The 21,554-nt window shown below is 35.2% G+C and overlaps 2 protein-coding genes across 2 annotated transcripts; one reads left to right on the plus strand and one right to left on the minus strand.

The window, feature by feature from the left end:
- Window positions 1-4,330: 4,330 nt before the first annotated feature.
- On the minus strand, window positions 4,331-5,838 carry LOC114719268 (uncharacterized). Its single transcript, XM_028904741.1, has 3 exons — window positions 5,610-5,838; window positions 5,484-5,536; window positions 4,331-4,539 (listed from the first exon to the last, which is right to left on the minus strand). Exons 1-3 carry the CDS (start codon window positions 5,698-5,700, stop codon window positions 4,417-4,419), a joined length of 267 nt encoding a protein of 88 aa, XP_028760574.1. The 5' UTR covers window positions 5,701-5,838; the 3' UTR covers window positions 4,331-4,416.
- A 3,445-nt stretch (window positions 5,839-9,283) lies between these two features.
- Window positions 9,284-21,544, plus strand: LOC114719259 (protein transport protein SEC31 homolog B). The gene is made up of 22 exons (XM_028904730.1): window positions 9,284-9,905; window positions 10,775-10,829; window positions 10,933-11,055; window positions 11,219-11,315; window positions 11,407-11,443; window positions 11,562-11,667; window positions 11,741-11,798; window positions 11,964-12,061; window positions 12,170-12,289; window positions 12,773-12,815; window positions 13,029-13,150; window positions 13,223-13,350; window positions 13,458-14,001; window positions 14,116-14,208; window positions 16,064-16,249; window positions 16,343-16,556; window positions 17,791-17,888; window positions 18,000-18,179; window positions 19,357-19,479; window positions 19,569-19,833; window positions 20,625-20,863; window positions 20,958-21,544. Exons 1-22 carry the CDS (start codon window positions 9,589-9,591, stop codon window positions 21,045-21,047), a joined length of 3,336 nt encoding a protein of 1,111 aa, XP_028760563.1. The 5' UTR covers window positions 9,284-9,588; the 3' UTR covers window positions 21,048-21,544.
- Window positions 21,545-21,554: the final 10 nt, after the last annotated feature.

Below are 21,554 nucleotides of genomic sequence, written 5' to 3' on the forward strand. Positions count from 1 at the left end.
GAATTCAAAATTGGTATCATCTCTTCCAAGCAAATAAATTTGCAACAGAAAACAACAAAAGGTTATATGATACAAAAAGAATCGAAGCAGAATCAGAATTCAAAATTGGTATCATCTTTGCGAAGCAAGTCAATTTGCAACTGAAAACAACAAAAGGGTTGTATGAAACAAAAAGAATCAAAGCAGAATCAAATAGTAAGAAACAGACCTTGACAGTGATGGAGAAGACTGAATCAATGGAGGAAGATGGAGACTGAATCTTGCAGACTGATGATTAAAGAAGACAAAGAAGACTGGATCGATGGAGGAAGACAAATATTAAGGTTGTCGCTAGCTCATTGCTTCAATGCTGGTCGAACGGCATTGCTTCCATGCTATTGCAACTCGCTGAGTGGAGACTGAAGTCGTGGAGCGACAAGTAAGGAGGTGAGGATTCGATGACGGTGACTCAGTGAGTTGAGCTCGAAGCAATCAAAGCCTTAGACCATGATGACAGGTTAAGCTGGAGGATTGGGCAGGCGATGGCAACTTGCTTCGGAGAGATAGATCGGGAGGCGAGAACAACTAAGCAGTGAGTGATAAGTTGGGAAGGAGGGGGGCACTGCGTTAGGGCATCTAAAGAGTGAAAGAAATAAAAAAAAATTAAAAACTTAAAATATAATATAATCTTATATTATAATTATATAATAGGTATTATCATATTATATATTTTATATTATTATAATATATAATTACAGATATTCCAGGCAGGGTAGGATACCTTGCCTATGGCCCGGCCCTACCCAAAAGTGCCTTTTTTTGTTTGGGCTATGTTTTTTCAAGCCAGGCTGGGCTTTTTTTTTTTGGGCTCAGGTAGACATACTGGATGAGCGGGCACTGTGAACACTCTTACTGGAGACACCATGGACCAATCGCCAATGCCACAACCCCTTGTGAGCTGGCTGCTGCTAGGAGGTGTTTTTTTTTTTTTTTTTGAGGGGGAGAGTGTTGAAGGTGAGAGTTAATCCAAGCACTACTTGTGTATCTTAAAGTTAAATATAACCACGAAGTCAAAAATATTTCATCATCAAAATAGTGCAAAATAGAATATATATTAATTAATAAGCTTTGACTGCAACTCATTCACAACTTTTTTTATATGTATTAACTACATTTGATTAAATATTAACAATTTGCATAAATGGAATATTCAAGTCAATGTTGCCGTGAAAATTTCTAACTCGGAAATGGAATGGAAATCTATTAATATCGCATCAACTTTAGGAATTAGGCATCTATAGAAAACATGGTTGATTCTCATTTTTCCAGGTGTTTAGATTAAAATCATGAGTTATTAATTTCTATTCCAAAATGTTTTGCTGTCTGGGCAGATGAATAACTTGGAGATCCCAGTTGAAATTCATCATCCTCTTTATTTCCAAAAACATCAAGCCACATGTAGGTAATACTTGCTCCTCATCCAGCTAATGTACAAGAGTTTTAGAATCAGATTCTAGAAAAACCTTCTTGTAACCACAATCCCAAGCCAATTTAATAACCTTAGAAACAGCCCACTCTTCTGCTACTAATAGAGCCAATAATATGGGTTCAGCAGAGGGCAAGTTGGATTGAAGAAAATAGAGATCATTTTGATGCGGTCCATTTTAACCTGCCCCTGCCAACCCACAGCCCACCAAGGGCTAGCCTGCCAATCCTTTTTTTTTTATATATATAATTTTTATTTTTATTTTAATATGAAAAAGTTTTATCATTTTGACTTAATTTATATATAACTTTGCATTTTATTAGAGTTTTGATTCTAAATTTGATTTCACATTTTCTTTATTGTTTGACCATTTTTATACTAATAAAATAACTATTAACAATGAATTATATAGTTATCTATTAACTTTTGAGACTAATTTAATTATATAATTATATGACAATATAACAATAAGAAGAATTTGGTCTATAAAAATTTATAATTTAATTTAAAAAATTTTAAATATGTGTGAAAAAAATTTAAAAAGAATAGAGGTTAGCAAGTTGGACCCACCTTCTGGCGGGACGGGCAGGCAAAATGGGAACCTGCTAGGAGGAGGTCTTTTTAGGATAGGCTCGCATAGTCTTGAGCCCACGATAGGTTGACTTGTAATCAGCAGGTTAACCCAATTTATCACCTCTAGCTTCTAACACGGTGCGATCTTCAAGAGCTTGAGTAAATCCCACAATCCAACTACCCATACGATCCCTCATTATACCACCACAGCCAGTCCTATTCCTCCTATTAGAAACAGCCCCATCCGCATTCACTTTCACCCCCCCCCCTTAAATTGGTGGTTGCCAAACTGATGGTTCTGGAGCATTAATCCGTAATTTTTTAATAGAAGAGTCATTTACTTGAACAAAAGAGGTCCAAATATTAAGCACAACTGCTGTGGGGTCATTAGGCTTAACATAGTCATAATCAAAATAAGAATGATTTCTGCATTTCCATAACATCCAGACAGCAACTCCCCATATAAGATTCCACCCATAATCGATATTAGAATGAATTGAGGAGATGATCATGAAGGTCAAGAGATTTTTCAGTCTTTATAGCTTTTACTGGGCCTCAGCTTCTTGACTTCACACAAAAGAGAAAGATGGGTCTAAAAGCATAAAGCAAATGGACTTCAAGAGCTTTCAATGTGTTTTTGACCTCGTGTTAAACATCAACCAGGCAAAACTAGTACAACGGGAAAAATCAAACAGGCAAAAGCACATGCAAGTTACTCCCTCAAAGTTCAAGTATAATTACTGCTACCTCTAGTTTGAAATATAAAAGCTAATTAGCAGCTCTAAATATCAGACCCCAAATTTATTTTGCCTTCCAAATTTATAATGCGTTCTAAAAAAAATTCTATTAATTGTAATGTAATTCTATCCAAGTGTAGTTTCAATGTACATAATTGAATCAGGGTAATTTAAGAATGTTAATACATATTTGACCCAAAAAAAAGAATGTCAATACATATTTGTTACAAATAATCAATTTATCTAATCTTTTTAATCTCCCTAATTTAATTGTCTAGTTAGCCATAAAAGTTTGACCATAACTTCACCAAAAAGGACAATGCTTGACCATAAAACCAGGAGGAATTCCGCGAGACTCTAACCTGCAATGACGCGACCTGTGGACGCAACACGCTGAAGAAGTCCTGGAAAGCCAACTTGAAACATGGAATTTGAACAGAACAGAAAGAACCAGAACAGAACAGCATTCCATATGATCTCCTTGCCCATTGTGTCATTCTCAAGAAATAGTTATAAAATTCACCATTCTCCACTACCACTTCGTCTTTCATGCATGCAACGCAACGTTGACGATGGGCTGGGGTTGTCTTAGCTTTTCGGTTCGAGTCATCGGCTGTTTCTGGTTAAGTTTGGATTAATTGTTGCTACGGTTGCCATGCTTTTGTTGTTGGTCTTCGTCTTGTCCAATGTCTTCGTGGAATCTAGTTTATATTTGTGTTGTTTGCATATTAAGCCTTATTGGATCCTTCACTTTACTTTTAATTTAATAAAATTGCCTTCCCATAAAATTAAAATATATATATATATATATATATATATATATAACCAAAAAAGCAAAACTACATGAGCTTCTTACATGCAAGTTACTCTCTCAAATTTCAAACTATTCTTGGGTTTATTAGAGATGAGAAAGAATGAACAAGGCAAGGAGGGAAATAATCTCTTTTTTTAAGAACATTTTTATCTTTCTAATTTTATTAGTGTTCAACTAGATATCATAAATAATTTTTGTTTCACCTTGCTTAAATATTATGAATGTCATATCAAACAAATATTTGACAAAAATTATTCTTAAATCCAAAATAACTTAAAGATACTTTAAATGACACTTGAAAAAATACTTACCATTCTATTAGATTACCTCCCGTTTCTCAATATAAAAACTAATTTAATATTCTATTTAGTTTCAAATACAAGACTCCAATTCACTTTACTCCTCATACTTACTCATTTTTTTCCAAAATAGTTATCATAATAGTTACATATGTTAAATATATCATCAAATGATAATTTTACCTAATACATTTGACTAGTAAAAGTATTTTAAAAAAGACAACTATTACTTATTATAAATAACTAGCTTAACCAATTTTTCTAGTTTACTCAAATTAATTAATTAGCTTTTATATTAATAATTAGTCAATATTTCCTAATTCCTATGATTCTTTGAACTTAAGAGGCCTTAAATGACTTCAGAGAAGACTAAGCATAAAGAAGCTAAGTATAGGGGAAAACTGAAACCAATGCATACTCTAGAGATAAGGGGAAAAGCATAGAATCAAAATTGGCTTCCCATTTCACATCAAGCACCATCAAAAGAATATAACATAATTCTGTCAACGTAATCATCCTTTAACATAACTACTTCTTTGATCCAGTCGTAGGCTCTGCCGGAGGCTTAATAATACTCAGTTGACCCCCATCCTTCTGAGCAACTGTGGCAGCTTTAATCTCATTGCAGTGGTTAATGAATTTGCTTATCTCCTGATTAATTCAAAGATGAACAAAGAAATCAGTAATTTGGATGACTACATTTCAATGCTAATACATAGGAAAATAGACAGATATGAACCTCTCTACAAGTTCCTACGTACCATTTGATAAGAAATAGGAATGCAAGTGTAGGTACAGAAAGAGTCCCTAATGCCCTTCCATTCTTGTTAGTTGTAAGCAAGGAAAAATGACAGTTGGGTCCAAGATTTCAATTTAATAATAATTAAGTCCTAAAAAGTTTTGATAATCATGAGTTGCAAATATCGATTCGAATAATTAATCATAATGGGTTGCAAATTATGGGATTTTTAGTTGAAAATCTCTAGAACTAGAAGTGACCTATAATATCTGATTTGCAGCTAACATTTTCATATTTGGTACTGTATGAATCAAAATTTCTAACTCATCTCTGAGCAAAATTTCTTCGAACTTAACTATTACTAAATTGCTTTTTTGAGATCTGAATGTGATTCCCTAGATAAACAAGCACAACCTCTAGGGTATGATAAAACTTTCCAACCAAAAGTATTCACAATCTAGGTAGTTTATAATAATTTAATTAATGTTGCCTATCGTTGAATTAGCTAAGTAAGATTTCACTACAAGCAAGACTGAATAATCGTGTTCGGAATGGAGCAAGGGCAGTCATTTTCCTTCGAAGCAGTCCAAATTCATTGCCTAACCCACAAGCGAGTGCCTCAGAAATCGCAAGTGATAATTCTAAGCATGCTAGAACTGTTTCATGTCCAATATACATCAATCATTGTAATATTAAAGAGCAGCGTCAACACCCATTATCCTCAGTGAAAATCTGTTCTACTGTCTAGAAGACCAATACGAAATTCAAACTCATTGCACTCAATTCACATCCCAAACACCCCAAAGAGAATAATGCAAGAAGCAACGAGAGAAAAATTAAACTAAAAAAACCTCACCCGATCAGTATCCATCTCCTTTGTAACCTTCGATGGCTTCACAAATTTCTTGCCTGCGAAAACCGTAACAAATTACAATAGCTCTTAAGACATAGGACGGAGGTCGAAAAGTCGGGTAAGAAGTACCTTTGCGAGTAGGAGGAGCTTTTCCATGACGATTGGGCGGAATTGTTTTCTTCTTCTTTTGACCTTTGAAAAGCGCGGCCTTCTGCGTCATTCTCTAATGCTTCTGCTTGCTGCGCTTAGGGCTTTGGTTCAGTGATTTCTTTACTTCCTTTGAAGGTTCATGAAATTCCAGCAGCAGATTAGCAGGATGACGAGAGTGAGCGAAGACGAGAGGGAGAAGGGGAAAAGAGCCCGCGGCTGTGAACTCGTTCGGTACGAACTTTGGGGATTAGGGTTTATATTCTTTCCTATTTTAGTTTTTTTTTAATTTTTTTAATAAATAATCGTTAATTTGAGAGAATATCAAATAGACCAATTTTGTGCCCAAAAAAAAGATAATTTTTTTAAAAAATCACATTTGAAAAAAAAAATTACACTTTGACAAATGGTAGTTATTATAAACATATTATTGTTTTTTTAAACAATCAATTAAAAACAAATTGCCAAACAAGTAGTAGTGATAAGTAATAGGTAACAAAGGAAAAGAGAAGATTTCTCCAATTTTTCAAAAATAAAAATAAAAAACACAAAAACAAAAAAACATATAAAGATGTTTTAGTTTTTCAATTTTTAAAAATATATTATTGTTTTTTTAAACAATCAATTAAAAACAAATTGCTAAACAAGTTTTTTTGTTTTTCTGTTTTTAAAAATAAAAAATTGTTTTCAAAACAAGAAATCAACGAGCCATAAATTTCCGATATCACAATTGTCATAGCACATATTAACGTGTGAATGTATCAGGAGGGTCAACGAGATCTATTCTCATTCTTATTAAATTACAGCCTCTTATATTTATTCCTTTTGGGATTTCTAATACATTTGTAACTCTTAAGTGCCTGTTTGGGTGTCATCCCAAACCATAGTTTGGAAACCCAAATCAAGATTTGTCCTCAAAAACATTTAAACACCTCTCAATTTTTTGAAACCATAGTCTGCCTATCAAAATCATGGTTTTGTCCTAAGCGAAAATTTTTTGCTTTTTGAATGATGATGTTGTTAGAGAAAGCAAGGAGTCCCATCACTGTAAATGTAATCCTCATGCCTCACATTTCTCCTTCTTTCTCCTCCCCAATTCTTTTTGTTTTTTGACCGGTCCTCCTCCTCTTAAAATAATATTTTTTTGTTGAATTTTTTTATTTTTTAAAAAATATATTTAATCTTATATTTTATAAATATATGTAAAATTATTAACAATGCACATATTAACAATTAATTAATATATATTATTAACTATATTGGTAAAAAATATATTATTAACAATTTTATTCCTTCAAATTAAAATATATTATAAAATTTATCTTTTATGTAATTATTATATTAACTTATGCCCTTTTTAGCAATTTGTAAATATATAAAATACTTTTGATAACAACTATCTAAACATTCTCACTTTATTAGAATCACTTTTTCACAAAACTTATTCTTTCCACAATCTATTCTCTATAAGCTATTTTCCAAATCATGACTTGGTTCATCCAAACACCCCTTATAAGACCTTTTTGCTCTGTCTTTTTTTTTTTGAAGCTTAGTACAATTTTCCTTTCCCTTTAATCAAATAACATTAAGAATTTTTTTTAAAAAAATACTTCTTGAATTTTAAAATTCTAAATCAGTTATATTTACTATATTAATAGCAATAGACTACATTTAAAAATAATAACAACGTACATTTATTTTATAATAATTACTTGTTGGAGATTTTAAAACACAAGAGGTTTTTTTGAGAATTTTTTCTAACATCAATCCATGTCCATTTTATTTTATAGTTTTGATAGCTTTTTTTTTTTGGGGGTGGAAGGTAGATATTCTTATTTGTTGAGGGGCATGGCCAAACTCACAAAGCATGGCCAAGTGCTCATCCTATCGTTAGGCCTCGTTTAGTATTGCATTCAAAATAACTTATAAATACATTTTATGTAAGTTGAGATAAAACTTCTCTTATATATTTATTTTATATTCTATAAATCACTATTAAAAAAAGACTAATAAATCATTTCAAATGGGCTATTTAGCTCATGAATCACCAGGAATTAAAAGCTGGTTAGCTTTTTAGAAATAGTGGAACAGTCTCATAAAAACAAGTCCCCAGAAAACATCATGACTAGAAGTAAATCAGTTCCATCAGGAAATTCCAATTTGCCGCAATGTTTTAGTGGTTTTCTGCGGAGGGACATTGCACAGAAAGTTGAAACTTGCACTTTTGCAGCAGAAACAAGACAACAATACAAACGAGTGAGGTTTCAACATTTATTTACCACCTTGGATAGATCAAGTGACGCACACAAAAATGGGGAAAGTAACTCTTTTTAAGTCCATGCCCGATAAAGCATTTTACAAAGTCAAAAAAGAAAAGAAAAGCCTGGTGATCAATGTCTGCACAAGAGTCGGATGTTCATCATATTGATCGTTGCATGGGGAAGTTCCAAAAGGCCCTGAGTCATCATCTTGCAGATTGGAATGTAACGTCTCTTTTAGCAGCGTGTCTGTGGCGTTTCAAGTTTCTTCTTTTAGTTTGTTCTGTTTTCAGCATCGGGGAGCATTTGAATGTTAGTAGCTTTAAGACTTATTTGGAATGATAATTGGATCCTTCAAAAATAACTTTTAATCTTGACTTACGACGTACAAGATAAGTATATGAGATGAGTTTTGTTTTAACTTATATAAACGTTTTTAAGATAAGCTGCTCTAAATAAGCACTTATGTAATTTTTTTTTATTGCTCATCATTTTGTTTTAATATTGTTGGTTGGCCCCAAACTATTCAAGTCATTCAGGCATTATTAATGATGGAGAATTAATTTTACTTCATGTAAGATAAATATATAAGAGAAATTTTGTTTTATAAATCACTAAAGTGTTTTTTTGAAATAATGTTCCCAAACTGGCCTTAACCATTAATGAAATTTGACATTTAAATTAAAAAAAAGACTAAGTTATATAACACCATCCTGAATTTTATGGCAAATATAAATAATTTTCCTAATTTTTGAAAATTTACATTATTCCTACTTTTATATTTATGCGGATAATTTATTTACCATTATTGGTTTTTGTTTATTATTTATTTACAAATAATTTAAAATTTAAGGGATTTATTTACATACTCTTTTTTCAAGTTTGTAATATAAAACGTTAGTCAGAAGAAAATTATGTTTTAAAATATGAGATACTGTCAAAATCTTTTTATTTTTACTCTTATTAAATATAGCTCAAAGGAAAGAGAAATGAGAGATAATAAAAATATAATATGAAAAGCAACTTTATTAATTTTTAAGAGTAAAATAGAAAATTCTATCATTTTTTGATAAGTTTAATAACTAAACTTTTATTTTTTGATACATAAGAAAAGTTAACTAATTTTTTATATTATATACAGGAGGGAATAACTCAGCTTAAGTGGCTATATGCATAAAAAAGAAGGTTTAAGCAATACAAAATTGTTTGTTTCAAATTATTTGCATAAATATAACATTTTATAATAAAAAAATAAAGAAAATTAGTTGCATTCAGAGAATGATAGTTTAATTTAGCCCAAAACAACATTTTTTTTTTTTTGGACGGGTGTAATGTGGGTGAGGAGGGAGCATTATCTGACAAAATCACCGTTTGATTTCACGCAGAAACCCCAGAGAAAGAAACCATCCGTATATCCTCGTCAAGAAAATGAGCTCGAACCCGCTAATAACAGAACCCTCCGTAACGCAAAAATAGCGCAGTTGTAGTTTCCCCATTGCTGACACCAAAGAGACTGGGAAAATACGGGCGAAGAACTAAGATTGAGAGTAGTTCTTCACACTCTCGCACACACATTTTCTCAGATCGGATCGACAAAATCCTAATTCGTTCATACAATTTTCAGCTCTTAGATCCACTCGCTTTCTTTATTCGCACACTTGAATTCGCGATTTAATTTTGCATAATTTGGCTCCCCGATTCGAATGGCGTGCATTAAAGGGGTCAATCGATCAGCGTCCGTGGCCCTGGCACCGGACGCACCTTACATGGCGGCCGGAACCATGGCGGGGGCAGTTGATCTGTCCTTTAGCTCCTCCTCTAATCTCGAAATATTCAACCTTGATTTCCAGTCCGACGATCAGGAACTGCCCTTGGTCGCGGAGTGCACGAGCTCCGAGCGGTTCAATCGTCTGTCGTGGGGAAAGAGTAGTTCTGCCTCTGAAGGTTTCTCCCTTGGGCTCGTTGCTGGTGGCCTGGTCGATGGCAATATTGGCCTCTGGAATCCTCTCACTCTGATCCGGTAATTGGGCTTTGCTCTTTTGGGTTGTTTACCTTGGATCTTTGAGAATGAATGTATTTGGGGTGATGTGAGTTCTGTGTGATTGGACACCTGCTGGGAATGTGGTTCAACTGAGTGAATTTGGAACCGTGGGAAACTCGTTGCGACATAGGTGATGGATGGGTGCTGAATTGTTTCGGGGATTTTGAATAATTCCAATGACTTTTAGATGGAGGGTGATGAATGATTCAGTTTCATTCATTCAGGAAACTGAGTGGGAGAAAATCTTATTATATGACATGATTTATTATAAATTAAAATCAACTTGTTATTGTTGTTTTCTAATTTCCTTCTCTATTTGATGCTGTTAATCATGATTGGTTCGTTTGTTTCACTTTATTGTTTGTTTTTAAGCGTAAGGGTTGTTCAATGTCATATTAAGAATTATTCATCAACTTGGTGAGTGGGTTTGGTAGTCTCGTTGTTTGGCAAAACTATAGAGGAGCATAGGAGAGATAGGTTTCTGATTCAACATGAGACAGTGGTAGGATTGAAGGACACTAGTTGTTTTACTGGGATCAATTAAGTGGAAGATGACGATGAATGGTGGAGATGATGATCTCTTACAGGCAGTCCTATCTACTTAATGACAACTCAAGATTCACTTCCTTTCAAATCATTGCGGTGTTTTTGTCGTTAAATAAAGAAAAGCATCTATTGCCTGTAAGGGAATGTAGTTTTTCTTTTAGTCTTTTTGAAGTATAAGTAAAAATTCAGTATTTCTGAGGATTTGGGTGTTCTGTCGATGGCTCCCCACTTAGCTATGAGTCCAGATGCAAATCCTTCCTTTGTCTTTGCAAATAATTTATTAATTTGATTTATTTTTTCAGTTCGGAGGCAAAAGAAAGTGCTTTTCTTCATCATCTTGTGAGGCATAAAGGGCCAGTAAGTTATGAGCTAGCATTCAGTTTGTTATTGCTCTTTGTTCTCTGGAGTCTATAATGTATGCTTGACATTTAAAATTCTATGACTTGCTTTAATATTTTAGGTCCGTGGTCTCGAGTTTAATACTGTTGCTCCAAATCTTCTTGCTTCTGGGGCTGAGGATGGTGAAATTTGCATTTGGGATTTGGCCAATCCTTCAGAGCCCTCTCATTTTCCACCTCTCAGGGTCAGATATCCTCCTTATGAGTGCGTGTGTGTCTCTCACTTTGTTTTGTTTGTCTGATATTACTCCTTTCGATTGATAAATCTATTCTTTTCTTGAAATATTTGTCTATGTAATTCAGTTAGTTTTTCAGTATTTTAAATCAACATATACCATCATTATGCAGGGAAGTGGCTCAGCTTCTCAGGGTGAAATTTCATTCTTATCATGGAATAGCAAAGTCCAACACATATTAGCATCAACTTCATATAATGGGACTACTGGTGAGGAAGAAATTATGTCACACTCTACTCTGTTCTCAAACTTGTATTGCTATGAGTACTATTTTGTTTTTGTTTTTTTAATTCTCTGCAGTGGTCTGGGACCTAAGGAAGCAAAAGCCAGTGATAAGGTAACATACTTTCCATTACTTGGTTTGGTCTTCTTCGCTTGTGTTTATAAAGAAGTCTGGTATTATATGTTGGAAAATTTTTTTATGATAACCTGGTGTATCATTCTTGAAATCACAGCTTTGCAGACTCAGTTAGAAGGCGATGCTCCGTTTTGCAGTGGAATCCTGATTTTGCCACTGAGCTAGTTGTTGCATCAGATGAAGATGGTTCTCCTGCTGTGAGGGTATAGACTTCACAGATAAATTGTCTTTATCTATTTTTTGGTATGTGTTAAGCTCATGAACATATTGATGCAGCATTGGGATATGAGGAATATAATGGCACCAATTAAAGAGTTTGTGGGACACAGTGGAGGTAATAACACCTGTATTATCATCTTTATGTGTTTTTTGAATTACTTTTGATGTCCCATAGCCATCATTTGGTTGCCTATGTCGCTGAGCTTTTATGTTGAAGCTATGCATTATATGCCATCACTTTTAAATTCTAGATGATGTTCTTTTGTTGCCTGAACACTAGGTGTAATTGCCATGTCATGGTGTCCCTATGATAGCTATTATTTGCTTACCTGTGCCAAAGATAATCGAACCATATGCTGGGACACAACTTCTGGCCAGGTAGTGTTTAATCTTCTGTTCTCACCTGCAAGTTTGAAAGTTACCCTCTATGTTAAATTATTTTTATGTACAGAAAATTTGCTGCATAGTGACGTTTTTCTGGAACAGATTGTACGTGAATTGCCTGCTGGGACCAACTGGAATTTTGATGTGCATTGGTATCCTAAAATACCTGGAGTAATTTCAGCATCATCCTTTGACGGAAAAATTGGCATATACAATGTTGAGGTAATACCTGATTTTGCTGGTCATTATTAGTGATGAATTTTGACTGTCTTTCAAATTTGATGTAATTATTTTTTTAGGAAGTGTGAGATTTGATGAAGTGAGATGGAAATGAATTGCTAGATAATTGATATCTGTATTTTCTCATGCTCTATTAATATTATCATTGATTATAACTGTAGTAGATAGTAGTTATTTTGTTCTGTGCCAAAGCCATGTCTAATAATGCATGTATGGATGGACCCTTTTCCCCCTTCCTCGTGCAACTTTCAGTATAATCATAAAGTATTTTCAATAATAAACAAGAGAAGTTATGGGGACCAAAATATATTATCCATGCTTGATGTGTTCATGCAATTAATGGAGCTCATTTGTGATTTCTGATTAGGGGATTGACATATATATTATCTATTTTTTGTGGATTTTCTTCCTGGAGGCATCTTTATTCCCCATATTATTAATTTTAGCACATGTAATTATTTGCAGGGTTGCAGTCGGTATGATGCTGGGCAAAATGATTTTGGTGCAGGTGAGACTTTTTTAGCTGCTATTGAACTTATCTATTGTCCATTAAATTAGTCATATGCATTTGACAAGTACGACCAAACTCTGTCCAATTTATCCTTTAGACCTTTTTTTGCGGGGATGAGGCAGGTTTGGTGGGTCAGACATTATACTCTCTTTTCATATTCCTTGATCTCACATATTAGTTTTGGCATTTATTATTTTCCTTTCTTGGCAGTGTCTCTAAGAGCTCCAAAATGGTATAAACGCCCAGTAGGCGTGTCTTTTGGTTTTGGTGGCAAGCTTGTATCATTTAATACGAAGTCATCTGCCACAAATTCTCCTGCTGGGGCTTCAGAGGTATTCTTTTATTACTGCAATGCCCTATTTTTGTTCTGCAAGTTTTTGAATGTTCATTGTATTATTTTCCAGGTTTATGTGCATGATATGGTTACTGAACATAGTCTAGTGAATCGTTCCTCTGAATTTGAAGCTGCAATACATAATGGGGAAAGGTCTTTGCTGAGGGTTTTATGTGACAAAAAGTCTCAGGAAGCAGAGTATGTTCTCCTAAAGAAGAGCAATATATCATGATGTTTGTTTTGATGCCTCCTGCCTAGGACAGTAGGACACTAGCATCTGTTGATTCCTTTCATTATTGTTACAGATCTGATGAAGAAAGAGAAACATGGGGCTTCTTAAAGGTTATGTTTGAAGATGATGGTACTGCACGAACGAAGCTGCTTGCAAAGCTTGGCTTTACTGTACCTATTGAAGAAAAAGACACAGCTGTGGATGATCTTGCACAAGAAGGCAGTGCTATTGGACTTGATGAGACAGCTATTGATAAAGTAGGACTTGGGCCTACTAATGAATCTACTTTTTTCCCTGATACCGGGGAGGATTTCTTTAACACTCTTCCTAGTCCCAAAGCTGATACACCTGTATCTACTTCTGGTGGTAATGTGGATTATGCCAATGGTTTGGACAAAACCCAAGAAGAGTTGGAAGTAGAGGAGAGTGATGATCCTACATTTGATGAGAGTGTTCAGCGTGCATTAGTTGTTGGGGACTACAAAGGGGCAGTTACACAATGCATATCTGCAAATAAGTGGGCTGATGCTCTAGTTATTGCTCATGTAGGTAGTGCTTCACTATGGGAAAGTACACGAGACCAATACCTTAAGAGAACTAGATCGCCGTACTTGAAGGTAGCTGATAAACATGACACACATATCAATTTCTTGCTACCCCACTTTGTCCTTTAATGTGCCAAATTTCCATTTTTTAAAATTGTTTCATCAATAAAGTTTCTTTGCTTTCAGATTGTCTCTGCGATGGTGAGCAAGGATCTCTTAAGCCTTGTGAACACCAGGCCTCTAAAATTTTGGAAAGAAACTCTAGCTCTTCTTTGTAGTGTAAGTTTTCTTTTTTTTTTTCCCTTGTTATAATTTGGAAATCAGAATGCTTTCATTTGCAAAAGCCTTCTATATCTGTTATATAACTTCAACCCTCAAGCTTTTACCATTTAAGATATTGCTTCAGTGAATATTTTCCTGGGCTATGATGGTTTCTGTCTAGCCTTCTTTAGATTCAGTGTTAAGGTGGTCTGCATGTGGTTTTTGAGGGTATTGATTGTAATGAAATATTAATTTCTTTATGAACTATTCCTTGAGTTGTTTCTGTCAAGTATCTCTATCGATTAGGTCTTTGGTTGGTATTATAGTAGTGGATGAGGTTTAGAGAATAGTGAAATTCATGAGGAACCTCCTCTGGTTATGCGTGACAGATGATAAGAGGTATTATCTTATCAGTTGGGAATTGGGAGGTTTGCTGTAGAATTAAGGGTTTCAGGTCATGGTAGTCTGGTGTCCTGAAACAATATTCTCGCTGCAAAATGGTTCTGGCCCTGGGGCTCCTTTTCCATGGCATCTAGTAATCTATAGTGTATGATGTAGATCCTAATAGGTGGAATACCACTGCCAAGTGCCAACAGAGTGCTACAGACCTCATGCAAAAATCTTGAAATCTGCTTCTCGAGGGTTACTTCTTGCTACATGTTTCTTGAAATTCTGGTACCAGCACCCCTGTCAGATTCTGAGTGGGAGCTGGGAAATATCCTTTCTTTAGTTGCCTGGACGATGAAGGAAATAATGCGTTTCTGATCTTGTTCCCTTCACTTGAGTGTTTCTTATCCCATATGATAGGCCAATACGTAGTAAATTCTTCTGATGGCTTCTCTTGTAATTCCTGTCTAGTTCCTTACTCATTCTCCTCAGAGGAAGAGTCTTCTAATAGGCCCATTTGGCGGAACCTTAAATCTTCTTGTGAGGTTAGGACTTTCAAGTTGAAGGTTTTGGGATCAATAGTTTGGGTTTGTTGGAGCACTATAACAACAATAACAACAAGCCTTGTTTGATCTACTCCCCTCACTAGCGTCTCCATTGATCTTCTTTGTACATGTTTGACCCACCATCTTAAACAGTTTTTGCTTTGTTTTAATACCAGGGGGGGTAGTTGTCAAGTGATTCTTTTAATGTCCCAAGAACTTTGAAATCTACTAGGTATTTTGGAGTGAGATATTAAAGAAATCTACTAGGTATTTTGGAGTGAGATAATAAAAACTGAGAATGCACGTATTCATTAGCTTAAATGACATTCAGATGACAGATTTTCCATATATTTTATATTCTCAAATATGTTAAAAGTTCTACAGAAAATGCATTGTTGAAATGGGTCTCAAAGTATTTTGACCATTAGGATGGCCTGTTACCAAATGCTAAGCAAAACGTTTTGGCAATAAAAAAAGGAAGTAAGCTCTGTGACAATATGTGGTTTATGTGATTCTTTGGCATATATGATTAGAGAGAAATAGCTGCATAACCAAGGGCACCTCCTTGCTCTTACAAATTCCATGGAGGGTTGTGTTTATGCCTTTACTTCGACATTCAGCTCATGCATGTTCAGAGGGAATCACTGATCCGATATGCAGAACGCATTCCTGAATGCTTTTTAATTTTTATTCTCCCCCAAGTTGTTCTCAATTTATTCTTGCTTAAAATGCTTATTTTATCAGAAAAAATGTTGTGAGGATAACAGACTTTCTTGATGCAAGATGAGGTCTCTCATTCTGGTGCATAATCAACTAAAATTCTAGAGCTGGAATTTCATAATAGCATAAATAAGAAGCTTCATGCAGGGAATAAGTTTGATTATGGAGTTAGGTTCTCCATCACTTACCATTATGTTGGTTCTGTTTTGACCTATTAACAGTTTGCTCAGAGAGATGAATGGACAATGCTTTGTGACACACTTGCTTCAAAGCTCATGGGAACTGGAAATACATTAGCTGCAACTCTCTGTTATATATGTGCTGGGAGTATCGATAAAACAGTTGAAATTTGGTCAAAGAATCTGCAGACTGAGCATGAAGAAAAATCGTATGTTGATGTTCTCCAGGTAAATTGATGTGCCTGATGTGACGAAGTTTGATATACAACTGATAGTTATAGATATTGCTGATGTAAAATTGATAAAATCTCATCTTTTTAGGATTTGATGGAAAAAACTATCGTTCTTGCCCTAGCAACCGGGCAGAAGCAATTTAGTGCATCTCTTTGCAAGCTTGTTGAGAAGTATGCTGAAATTTTAGCAAGTCAGGGACTGTTGACTACAGCAATGGAGTATATAAAACTTTTGGGTTCTGCTGAACTGTCGCCTGAACTTCTAGTCTTAAAAGACCGGATTTCTCTTTCTACACAACCTGGTAAAAGCTTTTTTTCTTGCACTGTTAAGACTGGTGTGCTGATGGTGAGAAAGTTGACCTTTCACTGACACTGTTGCTTGACTAATAACATTTGCACTTTATTTACGAAGTGAGTGAAATTGAAGAGTGGAAATTTTTTTATATATAAACCTTTAGGTCCAGGACAAAGTTGCTAAGGTAGATATATGTGTGTGAATTCTTCCATCAAACAAAGCTTAATAGATGCATCAGGAAAACATTTCTTCTGTGGTAAGGAAGGGATGTTATTTGTGTTCCATTTAAGCACACGTCCTTTGTGTCCTTTTCTCTGGCTTTGGTTATATCGCCCCACCTCCATTTTTTTGGGGGCAGGGGCGGTGTCTTGCTTTGTAGTTCTAGGTTAAGATTTTGGATAACGTTTTCATGGTTGGCTTTCGCTCCTAATTTTATATGTTTCTTCAAATTTCCCTCAATGAAAGCAGATTATGTTGGAATAGGCTTGTGGAATATTAGTTCACCTGTATAAGTTTCGATCACTGCAGAACATGGTAATTATCTCAATGTTGAAGGATAAATGACTCCCAGTTCATGTGAACCTGGTTGTTTCTGTTGGCAGAGGAATATGGTCAATATTTTGATATCAAAACATTACCGAATCCTGATTATAAGGAGCTCTTTGCTGCTCGCTGTTTAATTAGCATTAATAATTGTATTGTGTTTCCTATGGACCCGTAACTTCTAGGCCTAGGGTGCTGAAGGCCTGTGAGAAGGGAATGAAAAGAAAATATAGCGCAAGGGGTCCTGAGGCTGCATTATCTGCTGATAAGGTGACCGGATAGGAAGTGGTGAATTGAGTGCTTGTAACTGACTGTCACATGGCAGAAGAAATAGGGGTGAGAGGGAGAGAGGGAGTAGGTGCTTAGTGGGAAATAGATGAGAAGGTCACTGAGAAAAAGGAGCTAGCACGGATGCACTATGGTTTGTGATGTAATCTAGTGCCTCACTAGCTAGAAGAACTGATTCTGATATTTCTTTCGTTGAGCTCTTGTATCTTTTTTAGAATCTTACTCCTTAGCCTGTCAATTTCTATTTCTAGCTGTTTTGGGGAGGAAATCCTGCTTATCTTGAATAATATAAGTTATCTAGGTCTCGTCAATTTCTCAGCTGTTCAGCTTTTTGCTTTTGCTTTAGCGTTTGAAGTTTTCTGTGCACCTCTCTTTTGTTCTTATTTATAATTCCTAATTATAATTTTCAGAGAAAGAAGTCCAGAGTACTGAGCTTGAAAATACTCAGCCGCAGAGTGGATCATTTTACAGCACTGATAATTCCAATTATGGTAGAAATTATTATCAGGTATTTATTTTCCCTTTTTCTTTGGGATTTATTTTTTGTGCAGAGCATATTGTCTTTGCTGCATTTGTAAGATTTTCGTTTTAATCATTTTAATGTCTGTTTGTTGGTTAGGAGTCAGTTTCACCACAAGTGCAGCATGTTGCTTCTGGAATTCCATATAATGAAAACTATCAACAGCCTTTTGATCCTTCATACGGGAGAGGGTATGCTGATTCTGCTCCATTTCAGCAACCTCAACAACCTAATTTGTTTGTTCCATCACAGGCGCCTCAGGTTCACCAAGCACCTCAGGTATATTGGGTACTACCTGTCATCCAAAATTGGCATCTGTAGCCTACTGTTGAAAATCTTTTTATGATATAATTGTTTTATTCTGAATATAAAACGTGAGCCTCTATATTGTTTCATATGAAGTTACTTCTATATTTTCTTCGCAAGAAGTATTGATGGATTATGGGCAGAAGGGTGAATTTCAACTGAAATGCACTTGCTCAAGCACTGTGGTTTGGCCCATTTGCTGAAATTCCCATTATATTTGTCATGTGAATGTTGCCGCTGTATGGAAGGTGCTGAAAATATTCTAAAATTTTGTTTTAGGGCGTAAAAGTTCTAACACAATACACAAGTACCAAGAACCTGATTGCCTTTTATCCTCTATTAACGGATGTAGTAATAATCTACTCCTTCGGTCCTTAATATGAGACCTCTTTAACTCATTTGATTAGATTAAAAAAATTAAGTAAATTAGTTAATTATAAGAAATATGACATGTTTTTTCTAAAACACCATAATCATCTTCCTTAATATCCTTCCTCCTCTTTTTACTTGATTATACTTGAGGGAGTATCAATAGGGGTAATTTAGGAAAAACTGATAAATATGATAAATAATTCTTATATTTAGGACCAAAATCAACTTAATAATTAGGTTCTATATTAAGGACCGGAGGAGTATATTAGGATTTGATGTTGATTTCAAATTTGGATGCTCTCCACCTGTTTCTCTCTTCTCAATTTGAACCATTTAGGTTAAATTTGAATAGTTCACTTTGTATGTTTCCTATGGATATGTAAAAAATTAAAAAAGTATGTAAATAAATAAATAAAACCACGCCATTAGAATTTAATACAGGTGATCTGGATTGAAAATAAGGACAGATGCGGAAAGAATTGAAGTGTAGAAACGGTTAATTTTACCCTTTTCCCTGCAGTTGCTAGAAGTTGATGTAAAATGCGTAACTGTGTAGACTATGGAGTAATTTATTTTCTGTTATTTGTTATCCTAAATTAGGCTTTAGTAACAGTAGCAATTGTTTTCTTGTATGCTATTTTAAGCATGTAATTATTGTTTACCTGCTTTTACAATTAGTATGCGATGAAGTCTGGCTCTTTGTTAGAGGTTTGAGTACTTGCAGTTTTATATTCTGTACGCGTTGAGTTCATTGTTGTCCTTAAATTTTTATTTGTAGCCAAACTTCTCTGCTGCTCCTGTCACACAACCTCCTATGAGATCTTTTGTTCCTCACACTCCTCCAGCGCTAAGAAATGTCGAGCAATATCAGCAGCCAACATTGGGTTCTCAGTTGTATCCTGTCAGTCGATCCTTTTAATTTCACATCTCTTTTTGACAGTTGTCCATTGGCTGCTAGTTGATTAAACGCATTACTTCTCTATATCTCAGGCAGCCACCAATCCACCATACCAACCTGCACCCCCTGCCACGTCTCAATTGGGTTTGGTTCATGGCCAGAAGTTGCCACAGGTTGTGGCGCCAACTCCAAATCCAAGGGGATTCGCCCCAGTCTCCAGTTCTGGTGTTGCACAAAGGCCTGGAGTTGGATCAATTCAGCCTCCCAGTCCCCCTCAGGCGGCTCCTGCACAGCCAGCTCCAGCACCAGCTGCACCACCTCCAACTGTGCAAACAGCTGATACTTCAAATGTGCCTGGTAAAAGTTTCTTTTCAGTTGGAAATTTTGCATTTATTCTGAAGGATTTATAAATTATATTTTTTTCACTAATGAGTAGAACATATTGCTAGTTTTTCATTTGATTTGTTTACCCACAGCATCCACTACTACTGTTTTGGTTAGTTATGGGAGCACCCTGATTTGAGAGTGTAAATTGCGCACATGTGCGCATGTCCATGCATGTGTGCTGAGCATAAAAAGTCACGAAAGGAATTTATGGCCAAGCAGTTTTAATTTAAGAATGGCTGGGCGATACTGTATGTTCTAATGATTCATTTCCCACTTTCTAATTGGTTTTTCTGGATCTTTTTTTGTATAGTTCCGGAATTATTGCAATCGAAATGTTTGAATGCCTTTTTTTATTTGTTCTTTATTTTCTTAGAGAATGACCTGTACAACAACTTTGAAGAACTGATTTTGTAATTTTTTTCTTCTCAATTTTGTTCAAATTACATGTATGCAAATAATAGTGCATGCATTTTTGTTGAGATTAGTTACAATTCTTGATGTACTGGGCTTTTAGTTGTGTGTAACCTTTTGTGAATCGTGCCTATTTGTTTCCTTTTCTAGCCAATCTATTTTCTTAGACCACTCCAAATGATCTGCCTGTTTATTATGTGCAGTTTTACTTTTCCCTCGTCTGTGTAAGCAACCAAAGTCTTAAATTACCTCATATTGATATTTGTTTTGTTGATAAAGGTATTTGTCTTTCTATATATTTTGGTAATTTCCTTTTGGTTAACGTTTTCCTTACTTCGACTGTGGGTCAGTGCACCAAAAGCCCATTGTCATAACGTTGACAAGGCTTTTCAACGAGACATCAGAAGCACTTGGAGGTTCACGTGCAAATCCAGCTAAAAAGCGGGAGATAGAAGACAACTCAAAGAGAATCGGAGGATTATTTGCCAAATTGAACAGTGGGGACATCTCTAAAAATGCCGCAGATAAGCTCCTTCAGCTGTGTCAGGCATTAGACAAAGGCGATTTCACTACGGCCCTACAAATTCAGGTTAAATTAATTTAAGATTAATATATTGACTGTATTCTGATGACGACACCAATCAAATTTAATATACAATGTGGCTGTCTCTGTTGTATTGCAGGTGCTACTTACTACAACCGAATGGGATGAATGCCAGTCCTGGCTAGGTTCACTGAAGCGAATGATCAAGACAAGACAGAGTGTGAGATAAATTAAAGAGATAATACCAATCCTCCTCCTCCTGTTCCCATATTGAAAAATTTTTCACATGGTCAGCTTCTTGCAGTGCTGCTGACCCCTTCATCCATGTACACAAGATTGCCTTGTATCCTGCAGGTGCAGGGTTTTGGTTCTTCCGCTCTAGGACAATACCTTACAGTGTCCTCGCTTTCACTGGGTTTATTATTCAGGACATGGTCAGAAACGTTTTTAGCAGACTTTTCAATCCTATATTTGTAGTATGGAAGTGCCTTTTTTTGTTTGATTTTGCATTTTAGCCTGCTTTGAAAGTCATAGATCGTTTAATCTTACACATATTTTGTACTTTGAGTTGATTTTAACTCAATCTTTGTAACATGAAGTGTCGCATTTATTAGTTGTTGATTATTGATTTGGTTGCCGTTGAATTGAATAATGTCTCATTCGTTTCTAAGTTTGAAAGATAAGTTGTACAGTTTATTGCTTACATTGTGGTTTTTTAACCCCCCCCCCCAAAAAA

Source organism: Neltuma alba, unplaced genomic scaffold, assembly GCF_004799145.2.
Source record: "Neltuma alba isolate B1F8T4 unplaced genomic scaffold, ASM479914v2 tig00011900_pilon, whole genome shotgun sequence".
Lineage (NCBI taxonomy): Eukaryota > Viridiplantae > Streptophyta > Magnoliopsida > Fabales > Fabaceae > Neltuma > Neltuma alba.